The 26,267-nt window shown below is 42.0% G+C and overlaps 1 protein-coding gene across 1 annotated transcript in view; it reads right to left on the reverse strand.

The window, feature by feature from the left end:
* LOC147659640 (von Willebrand factor A domain-containing protein 8-like) overlaps positions 1–26,267 on the reverse strand; it is a gene marked incomplete at its 5' end in the record, with an annotated part of 1,204,277 nt that overhangs the window by 863,856 nt on the left and 314,154 nt on the right. Inside the window, 3 exons of the mRNA XM_086951584.1 lie at positions 12,799–12,905; positions 17,546–17,661; positions 24,749–24,826. Coding sequence (XP_086807710.1) covers positions 12,799–12,905; positions 17,546–17,661; positions 24,749–24,826 — 301 coding nt within the window. The remainder of the gene's footprint in view (positions 1–12,798; positions 12,906–17,545; positions 17,662–24,748; positions 24,827–26,267) is intronic.

Genomic DNA, 26,267 nt, shown 5'->3' on the forward strand with positions numbered 1-26,267 from the left:
TGAGCCTGTGTTACGATAGCTCCAGTTTAAAGTCAGACTCAGTGCTACCAGCTGTGAGAAGCATCACTCTACATAAAGGCTGTGTCTGGTGAGTGGCTGAGATGCATGCTTGGAAGGGGAACCATCCCAAAGCATTATTAAAGTTTGAGACAGTGGCTCCCCACCAGTTTGTCTAGAAACTATGTATCAAAATGGGACATAATCCACCCCACTTGGTTCCAGTTCCAAGTTCCTCCAAGACTAAGAAAGAAGTGCTTTTAAGTACTTGAAGGACTCAGCCCTGGTCTGTGCAAGTAACAGCAGTGGGGCCGTGTAAGGGGGGATTCCGAGGGACGATGCAGAGGGAAAATTAAATAAATAATGAATTTTCCCTCTGCATCGTCCCTCAGAATCGCCCCTTACACGGCCAGCCGCCTCAACGCTATTACCTGCACGGACCACGACTGGAAGGACTCCTGTGTGACCAGGGCTGGCGTGTACCCGACAGCCAGTCTTCCTGATGTGAAGGAATATCACCTGAAGTACGCACTTGATTCTGGAGAAGCTGAGGGGCTGCCTGTTTGCTTAAAGAGTGAAGGAGTCAGCCTGTCCTAGAAGCAGCAGTGACTGTCAAGGAAGAGAAGTCTTGTGTGTCCTGGACCTGTGGGATGTCCAGATGAAGTGGGCTACAGAGAGTGAGCTACGAGCCGACCCATGATAGGTAGGGACCCCGTAGGCCTCTAACCTACGTGCTGCCTGGGAACTGCTGTGTATAATACCTAACTGTCTGTGATGACCACAGTCCAATTGGGACTAAAACTGTTGCACGATATCGGCCTGACTGGAGCTGCAACTGCCTTATTGGCTTGGTCAGGCTGCACCTGTCATAAAGCCAGGGTTACACCTACTTGCTTGGCAGCAATCGACGCGCAATGACATTAGGCCATTGCAGGGCTGCACCAGCCGTGTGACATCATCAGCCACCATACACTTGGGCCACTGCACCACCAGGACTGGGCCGGGAGGCTGTGCGCTCAGAAATGCAGTGGCGCATAGCTCACAAGGCTGCTGTTGCTATCACCATGGTTCACCTGTTGGAAGAACTCCAAGTGCTGGATACACTCCAGAGACGGTACCACGAACTACTGCACAACCACTAGACCATCAGTGGTACGAAGCTTGAAAAGAAAGTGGAATGAGTGTGAATATAACTTGTGGAGGACATTAGTGACTATATCTGTGCCTGATTCATGCCTCTGCCATTACTATTAAGGAGGACCAGTCGTTGTGGGGGTAACACTAGTGGGTTAAGGGTAGAAAGGACAATCAGCAGGGGCGGCGCCACAAAGGGAAGGCGTCACCATAGTCACTAACTTGTATTTTAAACTGAATTGTTTAGCATTGATTATCACTGTGTGTCACTGTGTGATTAAAATGACTTTCCTTTATTTAAGAGGTAAGCGCTGGGTTGGACAGTTAAGCTATTGCACCTGTTGGGTGATTTCCGAGCTTGGGCGCCTCCACACACCTCCCTGAGAAGCCTGCGACGGTTCCCCTCACTGCCAAATTTGGAGAGCCATAGCAGGATGTATTCCAGGACACTATTGGCAAACAACCTGAACCACCACAGCTGAGGCCCAGCAGCCCCTCTCTGCCCTGTGGACCCCCAGAAGGGACATCTGACAACAACCATGTTCAGCGTATGCACACAAAGTTGAATACTGTGGTACTTAAAAAGCAGGTGGTTTACTCTCAGTAATGGTGGTCAGGAGTTCACCTACCTACCTCTGAAATGTTTTACTGCCTCAAAGATTCTGGATTGGCCATGCCCTGCCAGAATGAGAACAAATATATCAGAAAAGGGCATCTTACCAGCCCTTTCTCACAATGCTGGAGATGTGCGAGGACTAGCTGTTCTCCAAGGAAAAGGTCAGTGTAGTTGGCTGAAATCCAACTCTGACCTGGGAACAGCATGCACAATGCAGTTACATACTTCAAATGTAACAATGCACCTTGAGGCTATAGTGACCTTTTTTCAATTGGTAAATACTTGACTTGTCTCCAAAGGCTCAGTGTTGGTCGGACAGTCAGCTGGTTCTTACTGCATTGAACACAAGAAGCAAAGAGTATATCTGAAGCTCTTTGGTGACACATTTCAGTTTTAAACTGCCCAACAAGCTGGTGCTAAAAGAGAATGTTTAAAAAAAAATGTATTGTCTCTTACTATTGATGTTTACATTCGGCTAGGTTTTTAGGTCGAACCTAGCAGCTATCATGTGCTGCTCTGTAAGGCATGGTGTATTCAGTATATAGGCTACAAGCTGGCTCATCGCTTGTCATTGGCTTTTCCAGGTGCCTTTCTAAATTCCTTACTTTTGAATTGTAAATCGTGTCCATTTGTCCCTCCTTTTGGTCTGTTGTTCCCTCCTATAGTGACTGGCTTTGTTACAGGGTTAATTTTGCTTCTGTCCATTTAAGTTTGTTTTGCGCACTATTTTTTCTAATTGCCTGCCTCATGTTCTGGAAATGTTGCAAACGCGAGCAGCTGACCAGTGTTAATGCTTTCCCCTCCCACCCACTTTTTCTCCATTCTCCATTTCGCACCTTAGCTTTCACTTATCATCTATAGAGTCTTGGTCACTGAAGATCGAGTTGGGTCATCACAAAGTTAAAATGTTAGAAATTTGACTTTACTCAATAGCTCCCTTTCACCCAGTCTTTTGTTTAACCATTAATTATGTTTCACTCACTCGGAGCTCCGTTTCTGTAAACAGGGCTGTAAATCTTGTTCTTTATCTGGTCACAAATGTGGCAGCTGTGTCTTTGTTCCCAGTGGAAATTCCAATTTCTTAGTCCTCTAGGCAGTGTTGCAGATGCTTCTTTGTTCCCAGTGGTAATTCTTCATTCTTAGTCCTGTAGCCAGTGCTGCTAGCTGCTTCTCTGGCCCTGTTGGTAATTCCTCATTCTAAATCCTCGAGACAGTGCTGCAGCTGCTTCTCAGGTCCAATCAGTAATTCCTCATTCTAAGCCTTCTAGGCAGTGCCGCTAGCTGCTTCTCTGGTTCCAGTGGTAATTCCTCATTCTTAGTCCTCTACATAGTGCTGCAGCTGCTTCTCTGTTCCCAGTGGTGATTCCACATTCCTAGTCCTCTAGGCAGTGCTGCTATATGCCTCTCTGGTCCAGTTGGTAATTCCTATTTGCTAGTCCTCTAGGCAGTGCTTCTAGCTGCTTTTCTGGTCCCGTCGGCAATTCCTCATTTTAAGTCTTCCAGACAGTGCTGCTAGCTGCTTCTCTGGTCCCGTCAGTAACTCCCCATTCTAAATCTTCTAGGCAGTGCTACAACTGTGTCTCTGGCCACAGTGGTAATTCCTCATTCTTAGTCATCTAGGCAGTGCTGCGGCTGCTTCTCAGTTCCAAGTGGTAATTCCTCATTCTGAGTCCTCTAGGCAGTGCTGATAGCTGCTTCTCTGGTCCAGTCAGTAATTCCTCATTCTTAGACCTGTAGCCAGTGCTGCTAGCTGCTTCTCTGGTCCTGTTGGCAATTCCTCATTCTACGTCCTCTAGACAGTGCTGCAGCTGCTTCTCTGGTCCCAGTGGTAATATCTCATTCTAAGTCCTCTAGGCAGTCAGTGCTTCAGCTTTGTCTCTGTTCCTACATCCACTACACTCCAAACCAAAACACATAGATAAAAAACATTGTCATTTACAACGCCAATAGCTCTATCTCTGACAAATGCAAGACCTATTGCGTTGCAAATGCTTGTTACTTCTTGTCTATAATCTATTTTGTCGTGTAAATCTAAACATTTCTTACCCGGGCTGGCCCAGTCTACCCTCAAACTATTAAATAGGAAGTGACATCAGAAACTGGCAGGAAGTATCGAAATGAACTGAAAGGCACTTATATAGCGCAACAATGACCTCGATGAAGTATCCCTCCGCTTGAAGTAGCTGAAGCATGCAGAGACTGCAACCCCATTACAGCAACAAAGTATGACACAGCAAATAAAATCTCCACCAGCACGTTTGCATACTTGTTAGTCATGTCCCTAACCTATCACGTTTGCCAGTGCTTGACACTGCTGTCGCACGCACTCTTTTAATCATGACCTTTCACCCATTCATGCATCCATTCTAAGACCCACCTACTGGTGAGGATTGTAGGATCTTCAGTGGGTTCCTCCAATAGTAAGGCATTACTAACTGTGAAGCGTACCGAGTTGATTACCCCATTGCCTAGACACTTTGTGAGGAAGCTTTACAGTGGTATGCAATACTTAGAAATAAACTAAATAAATTAAATAGATATACATTCATATCTTTTGTGATTGCACCTCAACACCCAGTTAGGTAACTTGGAAATCCTGTTTACTTACCCTCATTAAATAACTACCTTATCCACTTCTGTCTCTCCTACTGATACTGCTTTTAAGGTATTAACACTATCACTGTTGGTACCATTATTATTGCCACGGATACCACATGTGCTAATACTAGTAGCTAGTACTAGTAATACCACTACCTCATTTGTAGTGTTGCTATGCAGTGCTTAATTTGCAAAAAATAATTCCTAGGGCTCAAGGTATTCTCAAAAGTCCACTGCAGCTATCACCACCCACAGGTCATGTCACTTCTTCTAAATGTGAGTACCAGCATTACCTATTAACCTTCATCCTCATCCAAGAGTGTCATTTTTGACTATTCAAAGTCACTTCCAGCAGTAGGGATGGCCTAGTAGTGCTAATTGTATCATTTTTTAATTTATAGTGAATGTTTAAACATTCTATTAACAAGTTTTGCTCAAACATAGGCCGGCAGCACAACTAAGTGGTGGACATTGATAAATGTGTGCCAGTGCACAGTGCCGGCAAACACCAGCACAAATTAAGCCCTGCTCCTTTGAGTCATAACACATCACTGATAGGAATACAAAGGTTCTATTACTAGTACAAAAACAAGTTCTACGACTACAAGTACTATGTCTACTAGTATAATTAATGGCATATGAGTAGTAATCACTACCAATAGTAGTGGCACTACCAATGTTGCTGCTTTTAGTCTTTCACCAATTAAAAGATTTCTGCAATCCTACGGGAACAACTACTTTCAATAGTACTGATACAGTAACACCCTTTTGAGCATGGATAGCAATTACAAATTATATGATGTTCATCTAACCTGGTTGCCGCCAGGTATGATAAACACCAGACCCTTGGATATTTCCCCCCAATAAACTTCAGCAAGTCAAGCCTACTATACTGTAAGAGGAAAAAAAGGCTCTGCAAATTGGTGGACATACAGATTTTGTTTAAGAAGGTACAAAAACTCTGCATGTTCTGCCTCATTTTTGAAGGCATTTATTTATTTTTTAACTATAAAGTTTTTTATAGCGCAAACATGACCCTACAGGGTATCAGAGCGCTTTAAATTATAGGGTAGACAGGATACAGTTGTAAGAACAGACACTTGTCACATATATGAGAGTAGTATCGTAAAACTGATATCTATAATTGAACATCAATGTAGTAGTCATACAGAGTATCAGAATAGTAGGTAGCTATATAAACAATAAGACATAATGTGCTCTCTAAAAAGCATAAAGTGATCACCTTAGTGTAAAAACTTGTTCATTAGAAGAGTTTTCACTTCTTATTTGAAAGAGGAGGTAGAAGACATTCGGTGGACATCCAGTGGCAGAAAGTTCCATATCTTTGGGGTGCTACCCAAGAAGGCTCTGTAGCTTGCTCTCTTTTCATAAGAGGTGTTACTTATTGTAGTTAAATTCAGAATTTGAAGGGAATAGGATTTCAATCTGGGTTGAAAAAAAAGTACCTTACCATGTAGGTCACTTGTAATCGAGGCCTAAGTAGAGTAACTTTAGTCTTGAAGGTAGTAGTAAAAAAATTGTAATTTTGGTAGCATTAATAGTTACAGCAGTGGTAGTAGTAGTATCATGAGTAAGGTGGTGCCAAAAGAGGTAGCACATGTAGGAGTAGCAATACCTGTAGCAGCATTTCCTTCAGTAAAATGTGGTCTGAAAGCAGCATAGACCAGGCTTAGAAGTTGCAGAGCTTACATTGGTATTTCTGGTAATACTAATTCCAGTAGTAGCAACCACAGACATAATTTTATTAATAGTAGTACCAGTAGTAGAATAGATGTAACAGCTGGTCTAGTAGTAGTAAATGTAGAAGGGGATGTTTTCTAACTTCAAGGTGGCCGTCTTCCCATCAGTTTCTGTAGCTTCCCCCCCCCCCCCCAAACGTGTTCATCAGATCATAAGACCATTTGAAGTGTCATTCTAAACTCCTTAACTCCTGCTGAATCAACTCCTGCACATTCTGCAACAAGACGCAACCAAAACTCGATTGAATGATTCACCAATGCTCCACTTGGCTCCAAGGACAACTCTTCGGGGATCTTTTATGACTAAAAGGACCTCATTTTCCCATTCGCCCCAGCAGCATCTGGCTTTACTCATCCGATTGCCTTGCTTTTCACTCATCTCCTCAATCCTCTTCCCAAGGCGTCCATCAAGAGCGCCTCGGTTGACAATTGGACATGAGAGGAAAACTCCTCTATCAATTTCCTCCTTGACCCTGTTCAGGCCGGGTCAGACTACTCTTCCCCAAACTCTACAAAGTAGGTGTCCAACCCACCCATCTTTATCTTTCCTATACCCATTCTTTGATCATCACACAAACCCTTCACCTGCTCTCAAATATCCAACTCCAACCTAACACTTATCACTTTTCCAACCAACCGTATCTTTCTGTTTTGCAATTTTGCTCATAAATATGCAGCCAGCATAGGGTCACAAATCTGACATTGCTGACTTCATCACCCATAGCAACCGCCACATTCTCTTCACCATAGAGATCTGTTCACTCTCACTTCAGCCCTGTCTTTGATGAATTCCAACTTTACAATCATCTACCAAACACACACACAAAACCTGGGTCTGCCTGCCCATCATCCTGAGGATATGCAGTTCTCTTTTTATCCTCATTCATCTCAGTTGAACTTCCTTCTGTCACACTAACCATTGAACCCATCTACAAAGCCGAATTTCATCTCATGTTTCATCAACCCATATAAAAGAAACACTTCTTTGCCAACTTTTCTGTTTTAATCACCTCAGCTTTGGTCTCTTATTACAGCATGCACCTTGAGGGTATTAAACTCCAACACTGCACCATCTTGTGAAAGGCACGTGAGATAACTTTCTCATCATTACTGCCTTGGTGAAGCTGAATTGTCAAAAACACGTTTCAAAGGTTACAGCCATGCCTTCTGTAATGCTAAGCTTAACCACTAATATGTTGTTCCTCCAGAATGTTTCAACTACTTGGCAATTTTTACTGCTGCTGTTAGGCTTTCACACGATGAACATAAGCCATGTGTAATAACCTAAAGCATATTTATGAATTTTACATTAGCCACTCTTTGCCATACACTGATGTCACTCTCACTGCCCTATCTGACCCTAACATACTTTTTTTCACATTGAACAATACCTAACACAACTTTGTAAATACACCCATGCCCATCTTTGCTCAAAAAAGGTCAAACCAATACTCTCTGCACCTTGATTTACTCTGGAATTGAAGGCTATGCACACACAAGAAAACACGTGGTTTAAATCCAAATCTCCAACTATGCTCAGCATTCTTACAATTGGGTAGATTGTGAACAATAAGTAGTTAACACCAAAAGAACTTACCAAACATTGTTCTAATCAATGATCCTTTCCCATCCGTATTCTGGACAAAATCAATCAACATTTCTGAGGACACCTCCACTGAACCGAGGGTAATATCTGATCATTCATGCATCACAATGACTCTGGCAATGCACAATGTGGTTAAAAAGTCGACTCTATGGAAATTCAACAATGCGGTCTTGATTAAAGAAGCAAATAGGTTGGCTATAGAAACAGCCATAACTGAACATCTTACTCACAACAAAAAGCGGGACACTTCAGATCTTACAAGATGGGAGGCTCTTAAAACGACAGTCAGGGAGGTATTAATAAAAAATTTGTGCAGCCATGAATAAGGACGCCAACTCCACTCTATCATGTTTAGAAGAAGAGATCTCGACGCTAGAAAAACAACACATAGCTTTTAAAGACCCCTTGGTCCTAAATGAATTGATGAACAAAAAATATGAATATAACAAAACGGTGACTGTAAAATTTACGCAATGATTCTGGCCATGCGGATTCAAAAAGTTTTGCCACAACTTGTTCATCCGTCACAGGTAGGGTTTCTCAAAAACAGACTATCCAGCGACACCACACGAACCCTTGCACACGTTTTAGAAAGAGCGAAGTTAACTACCTCCCCCACAGTGGCTGTGACCTTAGATACCGAGAAGGCCTTTGACAAGGTTGACTGGTCTTACTTGGAAGCCACTCTGAACAAATTTAGTCTGGGACCCAATTTAATTCGGATGGTGATGGCCTTATACTCTAACCCTTCAGCGAGAGTAAGAGCAGGTGGGTGCCTGTCGACTTCATTCGATCTGAAACAAGGCACAAGACAGGGATGTCCCCTTTCTCCCTCCCTTTTTCTTCTAGCAATCGAGCCCTTCCTTTATTCTCTCCGGAATAACGACCTAATCAAAGGAATCAAAGGAATCTGTTTTGAAGGTTTCACAGTCAAAATTTCGGCTTATGCAGACGATGTTTTGGTGGTTTCCGAGAACGCAGAATTTGCAATTGTCCTCTATTGCAGACTTTGAAGAAGTGTCAGGTTATAAACTCAATAAGGATAAGACAGAGGTAAAACTGCTTAATCATATAAAAGACAAGAGCATTTTGGGGGAATTGGGCTTGTGTTGGCGAACAAAGAGTTTTAAATACCTAGGTATAGAGTTTGAGAAAGATTTAATTAGCACTCTCAAAATTAATGAGCTTTCCCTCCATAAAATGATATCCTCCCTGTTGGATGGCTGGTCCCCAAAGTTTTTGTCTTGGTGGGGCAGAGTGGAAACTCTGAAAATGATGATCATGCCCCTTGTCAATTACTTAATAAGTATGCTGCCTATGCTACTCTCTGATGATTTTCTCACCAAGATATACAAGCTTTTTAATGTTTTTTTGTGGAAGGAAAATAAACCAAGAATCTCCTTGCGGAAACTCTAACTTCCAAAACTTCCAAAAGATAAGGGGGAATAGGTTTACCAAATTTTAGATGCTACCAGACGGCCTACCTATGCAAACAACGAGCGAACTGGTTCCAAGCACATCAGGACTACACTCCTGTATGGGTTCAAGTCGAGAAGTCTATCATCAACAACTTACTGCTTTCCGCCATAATGTCAATGGATGTCACAGCCTTCCCTCACTCCAAAAACATATTTCTCAACACTAAAAGGGCTCTTCTTACCCTAGAGAGACACTGTAAAGTTAAAATCAAATTTTCCAAATCCAACTTAACCTCGTTTTGGATTAATCCGGCCTTAAAAGATGAAGGCAAATACCTCTTTTGGGAAAATTGGTCTAAGAAAGGGGTGAACTTAATGAAAGATATATATGAAGGGTGGCTCTAGCTTTTGCCACCTTACAGACGCGGTTTCATCTCTAGCCACTTGATTTTTATAGGTTCCTACGTCTCAAAGCCCTTGTCTCTGCCAGAGCCATCTTACCATACGAACCTACACTTTGCAAAAAATTACTCCAACTCATATCACTGGGGCCACATGATCTCGGAAGTTTACAAAATTCTCTCCCCTATGCCTCAGAAAGCACATAGGAAGTGCGAGCTAGACTGGGAAAAAGAAATTAACACCTCTAACATGGTATTCGATTGGGACAAGATTCACTTCACTCCTTTTCCCAACAAAATATCTCCGATACTTTCTCAGACCAAATTTATGTTGATAAACAGATCGTACTGGACCCCACACAACCTTTTTAAGCTCAAACTCCTTGATAGCCCTCTTTGTTGGAGCTGCAAATCCCATGTTGGTGACCTGGCACACATGCTCTTTCGCTGACCATTACTCCAAACATTCTGGGATAAGATTTATAACTTTATTCAACAAATCTTTCATTATCGGCCGCCCAGGGACTTCGCATATGTCTTACTGGGTGTAATTGACGCGAGAATAACAAAGGAACATGATAGACACCTACTATCATGCTCACACTTGCATGTTAAGTCATATTGTATAAATGGAAGAGTGCTTTCGATGTTTCTTTTCAAATTTGGCAGGAGTGGCTGGCTTCATTGAGGGGTGCAAATAATGATGTCCTCCACTCATCACCTTGGCGAAAACCTCATACCAAACTCTGGAGTTCACTTGACTCACTGGAGCTTTGTTACGATCCGCCTTAGGCTTGTTTAGTTGACATATCTCCTGATTCAAACCTTGTTTCTGTTACCTAAATGGGCATCTATTTCGGCGCTGTGAACCCGCTGTCTTGACCTAAGTTTATTATCACATATTACGCTGCTGCTGTCTGGTTTTCCTTCCCCTCTGCTCCCTTCCTTCAGCCCAGCCCCTTTCTTTATCTTATCCCCCTGCTTTCCTTCATTCCTAACCGTCTATTCCTATCTTACATTACATTTGTTTACCAGGATCTATATCTTATGCATGGATATTATGTTCAATGCTTATCGAATGTGTACTATCTGCTCATGACTTGTTATATGTATTCCTCTTGTGATATGTATCTTACTTATATTATTGTCATATATGTATATTATGTATACACCCATTATTCTCTGTCTCCTTTTCGTTTCTTTTTGTATTCTTTACATTCTTAAATAAAAAAAGATTTGAAATAAAAAACATTACTGAAGATTCTAAAACACCTTTCACTGTCCGAATTTCTGTTAATTCCTATACATTTAATGACATGAATATAGGTCATAAGAGCAGTGAAATGGTTGGAAAAAAAGAACACTTCCGGACCGAACATCCAAAACGCCATCATTCACGCTATACAAACAGATATCAATTTCCCTATCTATCCTGCACTGGCATTTCTTTAAACGATTGGCAAAATGGTCTTTAACCAACAGCGTACACACTCTAAAAGTAGTCTTTTACGATGATGATGAACTCATTACATTTTCTATTAACCACTGCCACCCAAGTCCCTTACGCTAACCTTCATCATCACATGAATCTCCACTGACCCCTTTAAATTGCTTAACTCTGCCTCTCTTAACAAAACCCAACCTCAGATGAGTACTCAATTTCCTGTCCTTTTCCCAACCCATTTCTATCCCTTTCCCCATCATATCTTTTTCCTGTGAAAATTCTTGAGAGAGGAATCAGCCAACCGGCTTCAAATGCATATTTATCTCTACAATCTCCTCAAAACCTAACAATATGGGGTTTGCCTCTCTTGTGCTACATCATGCCACAGTTGAGGACGCTTTATCAGCTGAGGTCGCTTTATCAATCACTGACAGTTGTGAATCGTGTCCATGCCCAATGCTTTACCTGTCAGGGGCTTTTAATACATTTGATCACCGGGCCATGATTGGGACTTTAGATTTGTGCATCCAACTCACTGTGACCATCCAAAAATTGGTTCTTCTCATACCACTCTAGTCAAACCCCGTTTGCGTACATGGAATCCTCTAATTAGTTCCTGTCACCTGTAGGGTTCCAAAGGGATCTATATTCATTATGTGATGTCCAAGCTGTCACTTCTACTTGGCCAAGAAGGAACTGGCATACACAATACCCCGATGGCAACAAAGAATAACAGGAGAATGTCTGGGTCATTATCACCTTAAATGCAGATCCTGTCAGGATGTTATACAATGGTGGATCCCAACAGTGTATCACAACACAACTAAGCACAGTCTGAGTTAGTCCTCATTAACGCAGGATTCCTCTGGTCTCTTTTCGAGTATCTAAACAATATGTAATTAAATGCCTTCTACTCCAGTATGACATCCTCCACTAAATCCCCAATCTTTGGTATTGACCTCTCTCTTTCCTTCACGGACCTGGTAAAGAAACGTAGCAGCAATGGACTGGTTCCCATTTACTTTATTGTGCAATATCAAAACTCTTTCTCCTGCATGAGAATGTCTGTTCCATGATTCAACCACTAGTCTTGTCACTTATCAATGGAGGCAAACCTCTGTTTAATGGCCTGGTCCCCCCCCCCGACCACACTGACATCTAAGTCATTCTTCATGCAGAGGCTTGAATAATCACTAACCAAATGCATTTCAACAATAAACCTTTAAAGAATATATTGGCTACTTCTACATGTAAGAATTCAACTGAAAGTATTTGTTGTTTACAGGGCACACCATGTGACCAAACCTTGCAGCTTTGCTAATAAATGCAACATATTCAGTGGTGCACAAACCAACTGTGTGACCAACCCTTATTCCTCCTCCCAATATCCATCAGGCTGGATATCCAAAAGGCTCAAAAGATTGATTATGTATGCAGTCAAATAAAATGGACTGGTACTCTGGAACAACCTCTGCTTTCAAATTCAGCCTTGCTCCAATGTTGGAAAAATTCAGGAAAGGTGCTCTACTACCCTTATCTACGTCCAATGCTCATATTTATGCCAGGGCAACCCAGGTAAATGCTAGAAGTTTCAGTATATAAAAGGACACAGTCCAGGCTTTGCAGTTTTCTGAATTCCAAATTCCAAAACCTTACCTTTACATAATTTGTAATGCCTACTTCTTTCAGGATACCTTGGAACATACATGCCAACTAATGTTTTCAGACTATTTTCTATACTATTTTGTAGACAATGTGAAAATATCATTGATTGAAAGCACAACATTAGGAACTTATAGCATGAGGAAAAAAATGAAAGCTTACACATGTACTCATTCTCTTCCATTCTTCCAAGTGCGGAACTGGTTGCCTCAATCCTGGAATCTGATAAGTTTTTTTGTAAGGCAGCTCGTGCAAGGTTTGGTAAAAACCTAGAAAAAAAAGAGGCTAAGTGCATTAGATTCTTCTCTATTTTATTGTAAATGTGTCTCTGCTTACAAATTCCTCCCCACTGAACAATGGTTCAGTAAATACTATACAAGGTTCATGCTAGGAGGATTACATTGTGGCATTCTAAGTGGCAGTGTGTACGGTAGTGCATTAGTTTATGCAGTCACACAAATTATAAGGTCCTGAAGGACTTACACATTCAGGGTACCCGTGGGGTGTTTGTTGTGCTTAATAAATACTGTATAAAATACAATACATCCACCAAAGTCACTAGACAGACTCAAAACGGGGAGGAGGGGCGGGGAGGGGGGTGGTTGAGCTGTGTTCTGCCTTTCCTGAGTGACTCCTAGGCAGGCTGAATAGCCCTGGCAGGATTTGGAGGAGTTGGTGCTTGCACCTGAATGGAGTGTGGCTGCCTCTCGCAAAGCTGTCTCCACCAACTGTGGTGAGCCTGGCCTGAGCCAGGCTGAACTGCTTTATGTGTGCCAGGGGAACTTCGTTTGTACCAATCCTAAAGGACAATGTGGTATACATATTGGGGCCCTGACCCCAGAACTTTAGATTACTGCTGGACTAAGGAACCTGCCAGGAAGAGGAGCTTGAAGAGCTGTAAAGAGAGACTACCACTTTGCTGTGTGCTTTGTTTGGTTGGCCTGTACTTGCTGCTTCGGTGTTGGGCAGGGAAAGGACTGGACTGTTCTTTCTGCATTCTAAGTATCTCCAAGGGCTTGGTGTAGAGTTTCCATCCTGCTGGAAGTCTCAGGGAAATCAAAGACTTGAACATCTTCTGGGTATCAGCTACTGGAACTGGATGTTTCAGTTGCCACAGAGGAAAAAAGTAACCCGATGCCGTCACGCCGCTGCCGGCCCCGTGACATGAAGACACTGCCTCACTTCACACCACCAACCTGGTATCCCCGACGCTGCCACATTGCCGCTACCCAGACACTGCTGGTCTCACCGACACCGCTGGATGACTGTCATCAAGCCGATGCCTGCACAGCAACCAGAGGGCACCGCACGTCGCACAGCTACGCTTCACATCGCAGCCTCGATGCCTGCCGGCGCTGAGTGACTTCAAACTCACGGAGTTCAAGGGCCCGACTACTCCTGCACTGACTTCCAGAACCGATGCTTGCCAGCTCAGTTCCTACTGGCCTCTCCGACACTGTAGCTTGCCCGCGAAACTGCAACCGGACGGAATTGTTGGATTTGTTTGCTCACGATGCCATGATAGCCCCTGACAGAGCTATCAACTTCAAGGAACTGTATATAAAGTCTATTTTTGCTTTATTGATATTGTGGATTACTGTATGTTGGATTTTAATTGTTTTGGCCTTGTTTTACACAGATAAATAAATATTGGATATTTTTCTAAAACTGATGTGGCGTCCTTTTGTAGTGTTTTCACTGTATTACTGTTTGTTATATATGTAATGTTAATTGATACTTGTATAGCGCACTACTCAACCACAAGGGTCTCAAGGCGCTTGTACGAATACCGCTGTGGAACCCATCCTGGCTTTCCCTGAGAGGCGTCCACTCCTGGGCACCCCCAAGGTGGAGGCCAGGCATCCTTACCGTTGTGGGGGCCGTTGTGGAGATTAAGTAAGCTATTGCCCAGAGTTGCAGAGTGGGACTCCATGATTGGAATAGGCACCAAGGCGAGAATTATCAGGTCCGTGGAATTTTGAGCCCAAGACCCGGCGAGGCGGGGAATTGAACCCTGGTCCCGGACTAGACCTCTGCATCAGGGTCTGCCGCTCTAATCATTGAGCCACACTTCTCCACTGTATATAAATGCTTTACACACTGCCTCTGAGATAAGCCTGACTGCTCATGCCAAGCTACCAAGGTGGAGAGCAGTGGTTAGTTTAGATGTGTAATCCCCTTATCCGGACTAGAGTGGTGGATTCTACCTGGCTTAGGTGCATACCCTAGCCAACCAGAAAACCCATTTCTAACCTTCATTATTTTAATATTGTTTATTTTTTAATGTTGAGAATCTTTTCATTCACATTTAAAGCATGTAAATTCACACAACACAGATATCAAAAAAGAAAGCGAACAGAGCCATGAAATTACGCCCTGCAAAAAACCAAGAATCATTAACACAAGTATACAGCGCCGGAGCATCTCACCCGCATGGTGCGGGAGGACCAGGAGGAATGATTCATGATCTCCTGGGAGGAAGGGGGGGATGGCAGGGAGGGTTGCGGGGCAATCACACATTCGCACATGAACCAATGTACCCTCACTGATCCATCGCTAATGACCCAGATCATTATTTCTTTTTTTTAAACCTTTTTTATTTTAATGAAACTTACAACATCTGTACAACAATGAGCAATAATGGTACGGCCACAGTTTTCCTTATAATTACAATCATAGCCTCATCATTTTACCCAAGAACAGGAAACTTAATGATTGATACAATTGAGTTGAGTGGTCTTGTCTATTCTCATTCTTGTTCTCTCTTTTATAGACCTCGATATACTCGCCATGCCCCCCAAATTTTCTCTCCTTTCTTGGGGCATCCTATATTCAAATAGATCGTTAACTCGGCTTGCCATCACCAATCCATGTTGCGTTTCCACTCTTCCAGTAGGCCAGTCCTCATTTGGCCCTGCTATCAAAAGAAGCCATTTTGGGTCTGCCGGCACCATGCACCCACCACATCCGTCATTCTCTGGGAAATTTATGTCTAATACAACTGAAGGGTTGGGCATTCCCATACCAAATGTAAGAAGGAGACCTCTGTCCCACATCCCGTATGACATCTCGTGTTTTCACTTCGTCCCATTTTTAACAGAGCTGACCTAGCATAGTATCTGTGAAGTATTTTAAGTTGTATCAAGTGGAATTGTGCGTGAATCGCCACCTCTCGTGGACCTTGCAACACTTCCACCCATTGCTCCTCTTTGGGTGTGCCAACATCTTGCTCCCATGCTGACTTAAGTGTCTGGGTGGGATCTGGGGCATTGTTAACTATCTTTTCATAGTATATGGATATTATTTTGTCCCTAACCTGTTCAGTCAATACCCTATCTTCTAGTGGTGGTGCCTTTGGCAATGTATCTCCTTCCCTCATGTATTTCCGTATTGAGTGTCCCAGCTGAATATATCTAGACCATTCTCCGTTTCCCATCTCATAGTCTCTTTGTAGGTTTTTAAACTCTATATATGCTCTTCCCAAATCATTAGTTTAAGACTGTTAACATGATTAACTTGTGGTAGTAATAAGCATGTCTAAGTACTACATATGTAATTATCACTCTAATTACACATATAGACAGATATAATTGCATGGACCAACACCTTTTTATAAACAGAACTTGAGTGACAAAACCAGCTCCCAAATTCAAGTTTGTGTCTTAGCAGCTTCTGAAATGTAGGCTGCATGTCTTGGCTTGTCTGGTGAGCATCTGAAAGATTACAAAATCCTTATAGTTTTGTTACAGCTATTTTCTGATTAGAACTATATTTGCTTGTTAACATGAACCTTTTGCAATTGATACTGCTGTGATGTACAGACCTATGTTTTCCTGGCCTATGCCAAAGTAGGCCTCAATTATGGTTAGACATCATCTTTTCTCTTGGAGCATTCTTAATACTTATTGTGTGTTTATATTTTTCACTGACAGAGCATGCAGCAAAATGTGCACTGACACTTCCAGATGACATGCTGTTCTCAAAGAACTCCAGAGGAAGCCTTAAGTTACTTTTCAAAGCACTTCCTCTTCGTTATTCATTCATGAGACTTTCCATTGCTTATGTAACCAGATTTGTTCTAACGCCTCTGATGACATGAAGGCAGAAGAGAATCAATAATATTCACCTAGGAGGAAGTAGTGCTAGGATGGTGGCATTATGTGACATTTAATAATAGTGTACTGTGACTTGACAATGTAATGGTACATTTGGTCGCACCGTGTTGACTGTACGATTTCCATTTGGGAGTGAGCAGAATATCATTGGGCCTCTACTAGGGATGCTGATTGATCATTTTCCTATTGATTTGCTACACACTCTGGACTTAGCTCAGTTTTTCAAACTTTTATCATGAGGCCTCTATTTTAAATACTAAGAGCCTTCATGGCAATTGATTTCTGAGCCCTATGACTGATTCATTGAGACTAACTATATTTTTGGCTTCTATATTTTCACTTTAATCTTTTCCTAATAAACCTTTTTTATAATATGTATTGAGCCTTTTTGAGTCAGCCTTATTTATTGACTTTTTTTGAGATGCCATTTTGAATCTTATCTTTGGGGATATACTTCCTCATCTATTCTTGAGGCTAACATTGTGCCTGGCTCACCGTTTGTACGCTTCACCTCGATTATGTAAGACTACCTGCAAAATAGAGCCCACAGTATACAATGACAACTGGTGACTTACAAATGTCAATGACATGTGAACCGTTTTCGCCATCGAACTCAGTGTGATAAAGATGCTAGAGGCAGACTGCTTAAGGAAATACTAACAATCATCACATATTTTATCCGCCCATGATACAGAAGGCAGAAAATGAGCAAACCACTTAATACCTATAGTAATAGAGCAAAATACACAATCAAAGGGAATCTTAGAACGAAACATGAAAACTAGAATTCATACCTAGAAAGGCAAGCTTTATTCACAGCATGATGCAGACTTTCGTTAGGGTACTGGGAGAGACGACGACAGATTCGCAACAGTTGTCGTGTAGACAATGATGACGCCAATGACTGGGCCTGTGAACATATAAGATAGTCATATGAAAAGTGAATAGTTCATGGTAAATCATTTGCCTTTACTTTAGAAGGCCAACATGTCACAAGCGCACATGTGCACTGTGTATAATTTAAGACAATAAATGATTATCTAATATCGAATTCACAAAATGTTTTGGCACATTCAGATTACAGATTGCCCTTAATCCCATGGGGGGACTGGTAATCACAGTTTCCGGCCTTGTGGGAGTTCCAAGGTGTGCCGATAGGCGGCAAACCCTCTAGGTTTCACCCACGGACTCCAGATGATGAAAATAGTCGAAATCTATGAGTAAAATTAAGAGGGCAAAAATAAGGAATTGCTGTGAGATTCAGACATGGAATTACTGGTTTCCATAGTAAATCCTCATTTCTCAGGAACCTCAGGATTCAATTTATAATCCCTGGTATTCCACACTCCTGGAAAGACCAGCACCCTTGGTATCAGCTGTCATCACAAAATCACTGGCACAGGTTATAAAGATGATCTTAAGCTTTGCTTCCTAAACTAAACTCTGATCACAACAGCAAATATCATACTTGAACTTAAGTAGTGCACGTGCAGAAGCAATTTAGAACTGTAGTTTCATTTTTAGCAAGACCAGTTCGTAAATTGAACCTACACCTGCACTTGCCTTGAAGGAAGCGTAGCCACCAGTCCTGGAAGTCGCCAACACAATCAAGAATCATAGTGTCGTTGGGGCTTCAAGATTACTGGACTCAGATTGTAGACATGGTTAATGGGGTTTTATCCCAGAATCTGGCATGCGTCCTGGAGATTTGTCTCCTAGGCTTATTCCCGAGACCCAAATCCAAAAGGCTGGGGCTTAGATTCGTAGATTTGGCTTTGCTCCTGGCTATATTTGAATAGCTCTCAAATGGAAGGCGAAGCAGGCTCCTTTAGTGGTCAAATGGGAAGACAATGTCTCCTGTTGGGCGAGAGCCGAGGAGAGGGCTTTGATAAAGGAAGATAAAATCACCAAATGGCGTAAACCACTAGCGGAGTTCTGGGCTGATATTCTGAAGGCATGGGAAACACAACATTCACCGGAACAATCCTCGGATACAAACTCTACTGACCCTGAAGACTAGGGGGAGGCACACTCTCACATGCATTAACGGGAGATTGATGGGTGAGGATTGGACACGTGGATTGGGGTTCCTGCGGTAGTGGGGGGGGGGGGGTTGGCTACCTGGTGGAAAGCCACACTTAGTATGAACATGGACTCCCCTGTCCCTCGCCCCCGGCCCACAAAAATAGCGTAGGGCCGTAGATTATGGAAGCTTGCACAGCCTAAGGACCTCTGGTAGTTTGTCACAGGTTGTTGTAGTTAAATGTTTATTTTACAGTGACACAGAGTGAGTTATTGTGTGTTGTTTCTCCTTTATTTTCTTATATGGATAATATTTTCTTCCATGCTATGGCTTTCTACCCTAGTAAGTGGCAAAATTGTGTTTTTCGGAACTATGTACAGCTATGGGGGGCAATGTTGATAACCAACCAGAATACTCCCTATTGTATAGCATACCATGATGTGGGATCCTTTTATTGATACACTGAATCTGTATTAGGACTTTATTTGGGGGATATTGGTTATGACCAGGAGATGGAGTGGATACTGTGGATCATTCTCCCGCATTCATAACTACTGTAACAAGATACCTACCATATGTGTACAATGGGCAACATGTCCCACTCATCATGGCTCTGTAATTGCGTTGAGGATATTCTAGTTATAAATATAAATGCTAATAACAAAGACATTTCTTTTTAAAAGAATCATAGTGTGGTTGGTAAGGAAAAACTTGTCACCAACTTCACTTGGCAACTAAAACACTTTAATTGATGTAATGTAGCTATTTGTGTCTCTCTGCTGAAGGACCAGCAGCCCAGGAATACATCACCATTCAAAACACTTTATCCTACTTGTGTTAACCGGAAGCTGATTGAATTTTTTTCAGGCAAACATTATAAAATCCATTAAAATGTTATCATTATCATCAGTGCCTTTGTATTGGTTTTTCAGCTCCAAAAGGCTCAGAAGAATCCCATCCTGTTATGTTATGTTATGTTAAGTTAAGTGGGATTTGTAAAGCACACTGACACCGTGGGTTTCCTGGCGCTGTGAGACAGAGGTGGGGCTGAGGTCGGAGGAAGCAGAGTTTAGCTGGGTGGGGGAAAGAGGAAGGTTTTGAGCAGTTTCCTGAAATGAAGGAGGGAACTAATGGATTTGATGGTCAGGGGGAGAGAATTCCAACGTTTGGGGGCCAGGAGAGCGAACCGACGGCCACCGAATTTGTTGGTTTTGGGGACAGCAAGCAGATTGAGGTGAGCTGAGCGGAGGTTGCGAGTTGGGCGGTGTGGGTTGACGAGTGATGTCAGAAAGGCGGGGCTGGTACAGTGGAGAGATTTGAATGTGAGACATCCCAACTTAAAAGCCGCCCTTTGTTCTATAGGTAGCCAGTGCAGTTTGTATAGCAGGGGTTTGGCCGACTGCCATTTGGGAGTTTTGTAGATGAGACGAGCTGCTTGGTTCTGCACGACCTGAAGGCGATGAAGTAGTGATTTTGGGAGTCCATGATACAGAGAATTGGAGAATTCCAGGCGGGCTAGTACCAGGGAGATGATGACTTGGACCAGAGCGGCTGATGGTAGTAGATGACAGACTTTGCAGATTTTACGAAGCTGGAACGTACATGATGAGATCAAGGTGCCAACTTGAGGTCTGAGGGAGAGTTCGGCATCGATGGTCACACCGAGACTTTTTACAGATTTAGCAGGGATCGGGGGGGGGGGGGGAGGGGGGTTAGTTTGTTAGGCCACAACTGTTGCCCCAGTGGGAGGAGCTGGAGCCGGGGAGAAGGAGCTCGGTTTTCCCGGGATTTAATTTTAGTTGATTGCAGTTCATCCACTCCTGGATGTATATCATGGCAGAATGGAAATTGTCCACGGCGTTCGAGGAGTTAAGTGGAAAGATGATCTGCAGATCGTCCGCGTAGTTGTACACTGTTCAAGGGCCCAATGTCTAAAGGCGGGCCCTTGAAGCAGTTGGCGCTTTAGCACAACGACTGCTTTCCGGCACAGACTTCCTTCTGCGCTGAAAGGGTTGCACTTCTACCAATAGATGCCATCCCCTTTCCAGATGTTGAACTACAGTAAGTGGTTTGCGACCACAATTGTAGCTGTTAACCACTGAAAACCTGCAATGCAATTTGGAAGGGGGAGGGGAACACCCTGCTTTACACCTCACTCCTTCCATCCAAACCACAGTTGAAAGAATTTTTCAACTCAAAATGTACCGTTGGTATGTTGCAACTAGAAGTTTTGTAGTCTTAAAGAGGCAGCAAAACCAATTAGTACATCTCTTTTACACACATGCTGCTATGGTCTTCACACCTTCATGAAAAGCGGTAATTAAAGCTAAGTAACCCAAATAATAGTTTGGCGTCACTCAGTGATTACGTCAATAATCGATACAAGAAAAACACAGCGATGGATTATTCGAAAACTACTTTGCTCCGGCTGGTTCCCATTTTCTCGGACCTGCAGCTCTCCTCTTAACAAGCTCTTTTTAAGGACACTTTTCCAGACTTTGAGAAGTACTTTAATTTGTATTATCCTCTACGCTCTATATATGTGCTATTTTTAGTATTTAATTGGAAATAGAAGAGATTGGAATATCCCAGAGTCTAAGCTGGCCTTTAATGATGCTTTCAGGTACTGATGAACCTCTGAGCAGGACACATAATAGAGGGCATGGATGTGAGTAGCATCCAGCTAGCAGGACAGCACGGTGAATGAGGAGGACCGGCTGGTGGGGAGCTGGGGCAGTTGAAGAAGTAACAAACCTTACGGACTAAGACTTTTTGCAGTCAGAAAACCTGGGACTTGCAAATTCTTTGGCTTTGTGTCTCCAAAAAGGCATATGGCTATTGGCAGAGAAAGAGACATACCCCTCCCCCATCCAAATCACAATGCAATGTATCAAAGTATCAATGGTTTGCGCACGCAACTTGTTACAAACAGATGATTGGATACCAATCCCCAAAATGTTCTGGTATCCATGCATAAAGGACAGCAGTTCTCGTAGGAAGGACAGCTGCATGCACAACTGACAACTGCAAGCTCCCCCATTGCCATTTACAGAATGGATATTTCATTTTTTCATTGCAGCTCCTTCCCCTTTAAGGGCCAGGAGCCTGAGTAAGAAGGTAGGCATTATGGAAATGCAGCAATGGAGGGCTGCTCTCAGCCACTTGTCTCCATGCCTGCAATTGCAGCCCGTTCGGTGTGATTCACAAACAGAATCCTGTCTCATAAGGCAGGATTTAGCAAATCCTACTGACAGGCTTTTCTACACTGCAAGCGAGTGGTACATTTGTCTCAACAGGCAATGAAGGTTGGTCATAAACCAGCAAGTGTGTATAAATACAGACTGCCGTAAAACCCCAATCTGGAGGGAGATCAAGATGCTTTTAGGTTAAAGAAGCTAATTGTCAACACAGGGGGGCACTTTTTGAATTTCTGTCCTGTTCCACACATATATACTGGAGATACATTGTTACACTATAAAATATCAGTAGCATTTTAGCAGAAAGATACACACCCATCAAGGTCTGAAGCAAGGGTGCGTCTTACCCCACACCTTTTAAACCTTTTTCAGTCTGATCTCACACCAGTGCTAGATCAGAATAATTCCCACTCCCCTCGTCTGGCCTTGGTTCGAGTAACCCACCTATCATATGCGGATGACATCATTTTATGTAGTCAAACTAGAGTGGGCTTGCTAAAAACATTGAATGCACTTGCCACCTATGCAAGAAACAACGACCTAGAGATGAATATAGGAAAAATGAAAACAATGTCACTTACCACCCAGCGGAGCAGTGTCCATAATTTCTTTTTGAATGATTCACGCCTAGAAGCAATAACAAACTACAAATATCTTGGTCTATACTTAGACTCAAGAGAAAGTTTTACTCAACAAAAACAATACATCAATCAGAAGGGATCAGTCCTGATTCATGCTCTCATCATCTCGGCAACGAAACTGAATGGACCGTCTTATGAGCCACTCCTGACAATAATAGCCTCTAAACTACTACCAACAATCACCTACACAAGCATTGCAATGAAAGGCCAAGATGCCAAAATGTTGGACAGGATACAGATAAAAGCATTTAGGTGAGTATTTAACCTACAGAAAAATTCTTCTCCTGCACAGATCCGCCTTAAGTTTGATCTTGTTAACCAAGATGCATTCAGACGAGCGACAGCAGTAAAAAATTTGAATAAAATTAGCCGCTCATCCAACTCCTTAAATCAAGCCTTATGGTCAGAATTACAAAACAATCAGTCATCGGAACACCATAAATACCACCAAGGCTCTATCAAACAATTAGAGCACACAAATCTATGGGCATTTAGTGTCACCTATGACACCTTCAGAAGAATAACGAACAAAAGCCATAAAAATGATCTCTACGCTGACAGCCAAAAACAGCTTTAGTACCCGGTCACACGTATGGATGGTAATAAAACACTACACCAACTCTTCGGCAGCCATATACATGTCCATTCCTTTTTCGGTACATATAAAATGAAGGTTCCTTTCCTCACACCTTGGAAACATACAAGCATTAGCAGCTATGCCAGCAAGAAAATATTATGTCCAGATAGTATGCAGAGATATATACGCACCTGCAGGGAAGCTGTATAGCCTGCTTTAACCCTGAGGATCCCCAGCTACACTGTAAATTTGAGAAGTTTTTACATATAGCGTATTAAGAGTTTCCGAAAAACACTGATGACCAGTTGACGAAAGCATGATATTGAATATATAATCATCTCAGTGATGACAAAGGATACTGCTAAAAGACTGGCGAAAATGTAACTATTCATGATTGCACAAATATTTTGCAGAAGGATTTTAAATGATACTGGTTTTATATCCAAAAGCATTATGGTTAATCTTCACTTGATGAAATTAGAACAAGATTTCTTTTTACCTGTAATACCAGGTGAATACTTAGGACACTGCTAAAAGACTGGCGTAAAATGGAACCATTTCAGGATTGTACAAATAATTTTATGCAGAGGGGTTACAATATTTAATATTAGCTTTATATCTACAAGCATTATGTTTTATCTTCATTGGATGAAATTAGCAAAAGGTTTTTACCTGTAATACTGAACGTATGTCTTGTTTTTTAGAGTCATTGTAGCAAAGGTACAGTAACATAAGTTTTGATTTTAGAGTAATTGTAGCAAATGCACAGAAACACACAGTGTTCACGGAAGCTGGAAATAGTCAATAAAATCAGGTCGGTGACAACGTGGGACAATACTAAATAATTATGTTAAAAAGTAACCTATGTTCTTTAAGAAGGACAGACTCTTGGGAGTGGGAGGGTTAGGGGAGAATGGGAGGGTTTAGTTTAAATACGAAGCTATTAAATGCAATGTATATGTAATACCCCTATGGCTACCTGAAAGGGACACGACTCGGATCAACCACTTCACTCTGTATGTGGAAATAGATTTCTGAGAGCTGTATACGAGTGGAACGATTAAATGTATTACCATATTCAATGATAGCTGTCTAGCAAAATTCAATAAAAACAAGCTTGACAAAAAAAGGAACCTATGGATGATTGCAAAAATATTCAATCATGCACTAGTGTTTTAATGCTGATACTGGTTTTATACCCAGAAGCGTTTTGATTTACTTCCAGCCGATGAAACATTCACAAGAACTTTACATGTAATACCGAATTATGTATTTAATAGAACAATTGTAGTAAATGTATAGTAACATACCGTGTTTTATATACATTGTTAATGTTTTAGTTAACTAAAAACAAACTTGACTTGATGACTTGATTAGTAGTATTGTAATTATTTATTTAGCTTTATTCAAGTTGAGGCAACCTCAGCAATGTAGTAAAAGAGTGCAGGCACTGGTAACCCTGTGTGCACCATCTACACAGCAGTACTGAAGTTAAATAAACAAATAAACACCTATCAATAAATAAATATAAATAAGTAAGTAAATACATAAATACTCACAGTGGGGTCCTTTGTGTCCCGAAGTTTGTGCGTTAATGTCAATAACTGTTCCACTGCGATCTTAGGTACATTTGGGATCTGTTGAGAAATCAGAAGACATTGTCTCGGACCAAAATGTTGATTCTTAATCATAATAAGATGCAAATGGTAGGTGGGTAGGCACATGTTCTCTACATTCCTAACCGGTCAATGCAATGCAACAACACCACAGTTTTCATTGTCAAATTTGTCTTGAGAATTTACACCTAACTAAAAATGTACTCAATAATACATTTTTAAGCACCTGCATCTGCCTAAACTATGACGTGCTTTGGTGAATAAAATCATGTTTGTGTAACTTTATATACATTCTCCCAATTCCTCAAACTTGTCAACTTGGCTGTAAAAAGTTACTGTTGAATGGATGTAAGTAGTTATGTATGTATATATGTAGGTATCTATACACCAATTGATAAATATATCTACACAGTGAGTATACAAACACACAACAAACATATAAAGTGTGTGTATGTGTAAGTAATACAAGATTGAGATATACTTGCTAGACCTTCAAGATGCATATTTTCACATCCTAAATCCTAAATGCAAAGAAACATAAAAGTACTAGAAGTTTGCATGCAGCCAAGAAGCACCATTACCAGAACACAGTCTAGCCATTGGCTAGATGTCCATCCAGTACTTTTTTTCTGAGGGTCGAAGCAGCTAATATCTGAAGATGAAAATCTATCCAAATGTGGATGACTGGCTAGTGAAAAAGAGGCTTTATCAGAATGTTCTCTAAGAGTTCTCACAATACCTCACACGTTCCTCTACATACATGATGAGACATTACCATCCTTTCCAGCGCAGGTAATTCAGAATAAACGTCTTTGAACTAAAGCCAAAAATGTCTTATCTCACCTTGGACAGTAGCATCCTGCATAACAAAAAACACCTTTAACTGTGTCTCAGAAGTTAGGTTGTGGCGGAATTCAGGGCAGGTTGTGTTCTCTGTGCCATAAGAATCAAGCTACGCTGACTGGTGAGACCCAATAAAGTTTAAAAGGGTATGATGGTGCTTCTGTTCCAAGCCAGTGGGGGCATGACCTAGCGTTTTGGCAGGAGTGCTCCATTTCAGGCAGAACCAAAGGTCTTTGGCATAGGGCTGGTCCCCGTCTGTTGCAGTATTGTGAGCAAAATAATTAAGGATTGGAATGCGGCCCAGAGTAAGTACCAAAAGCTGAAATTAATTTAGGCATTCCATGTATGCCTTTTTTGTTTCTCTCAGTGAGAAGCCCCGGGTGCAGCAGACATGCCTGTGTTCAAGTGGCCATTGCAGTCAAGTTGCACATCTTCGATAATGCCCAACAAGGCACCTACCGGTCTGGGGGTCCTTGGTTCACTGCTAAAAGGAGACAAGACCCAGCAGTTATAACAGAGCTGTTCCAGCTGGGGTTTTGCTATATATTCGTACTATGTAGCGTTTTTGACTGCTAGTGTTTTTGAAGTATCTTCATCAGTTCTTGAATACAGCCCTCTG

The sequence above is a fragment of the Lissotriton vulgaris genome, unplaced genomic scaffold (assembly GCF_964263255.1).
Source record: "Lissotriton vulgaris unplaced genomic scaffold, aLisVul1.2 SCAFFOLD_293, whole genome shotgun sequence".
Taxonomy (NCBI): Eukaryota; Metazoa; Chordata; class Amphibia; order Caudata; family Salamandridae; genus Lissotriton; species Lissotriton vulgaris.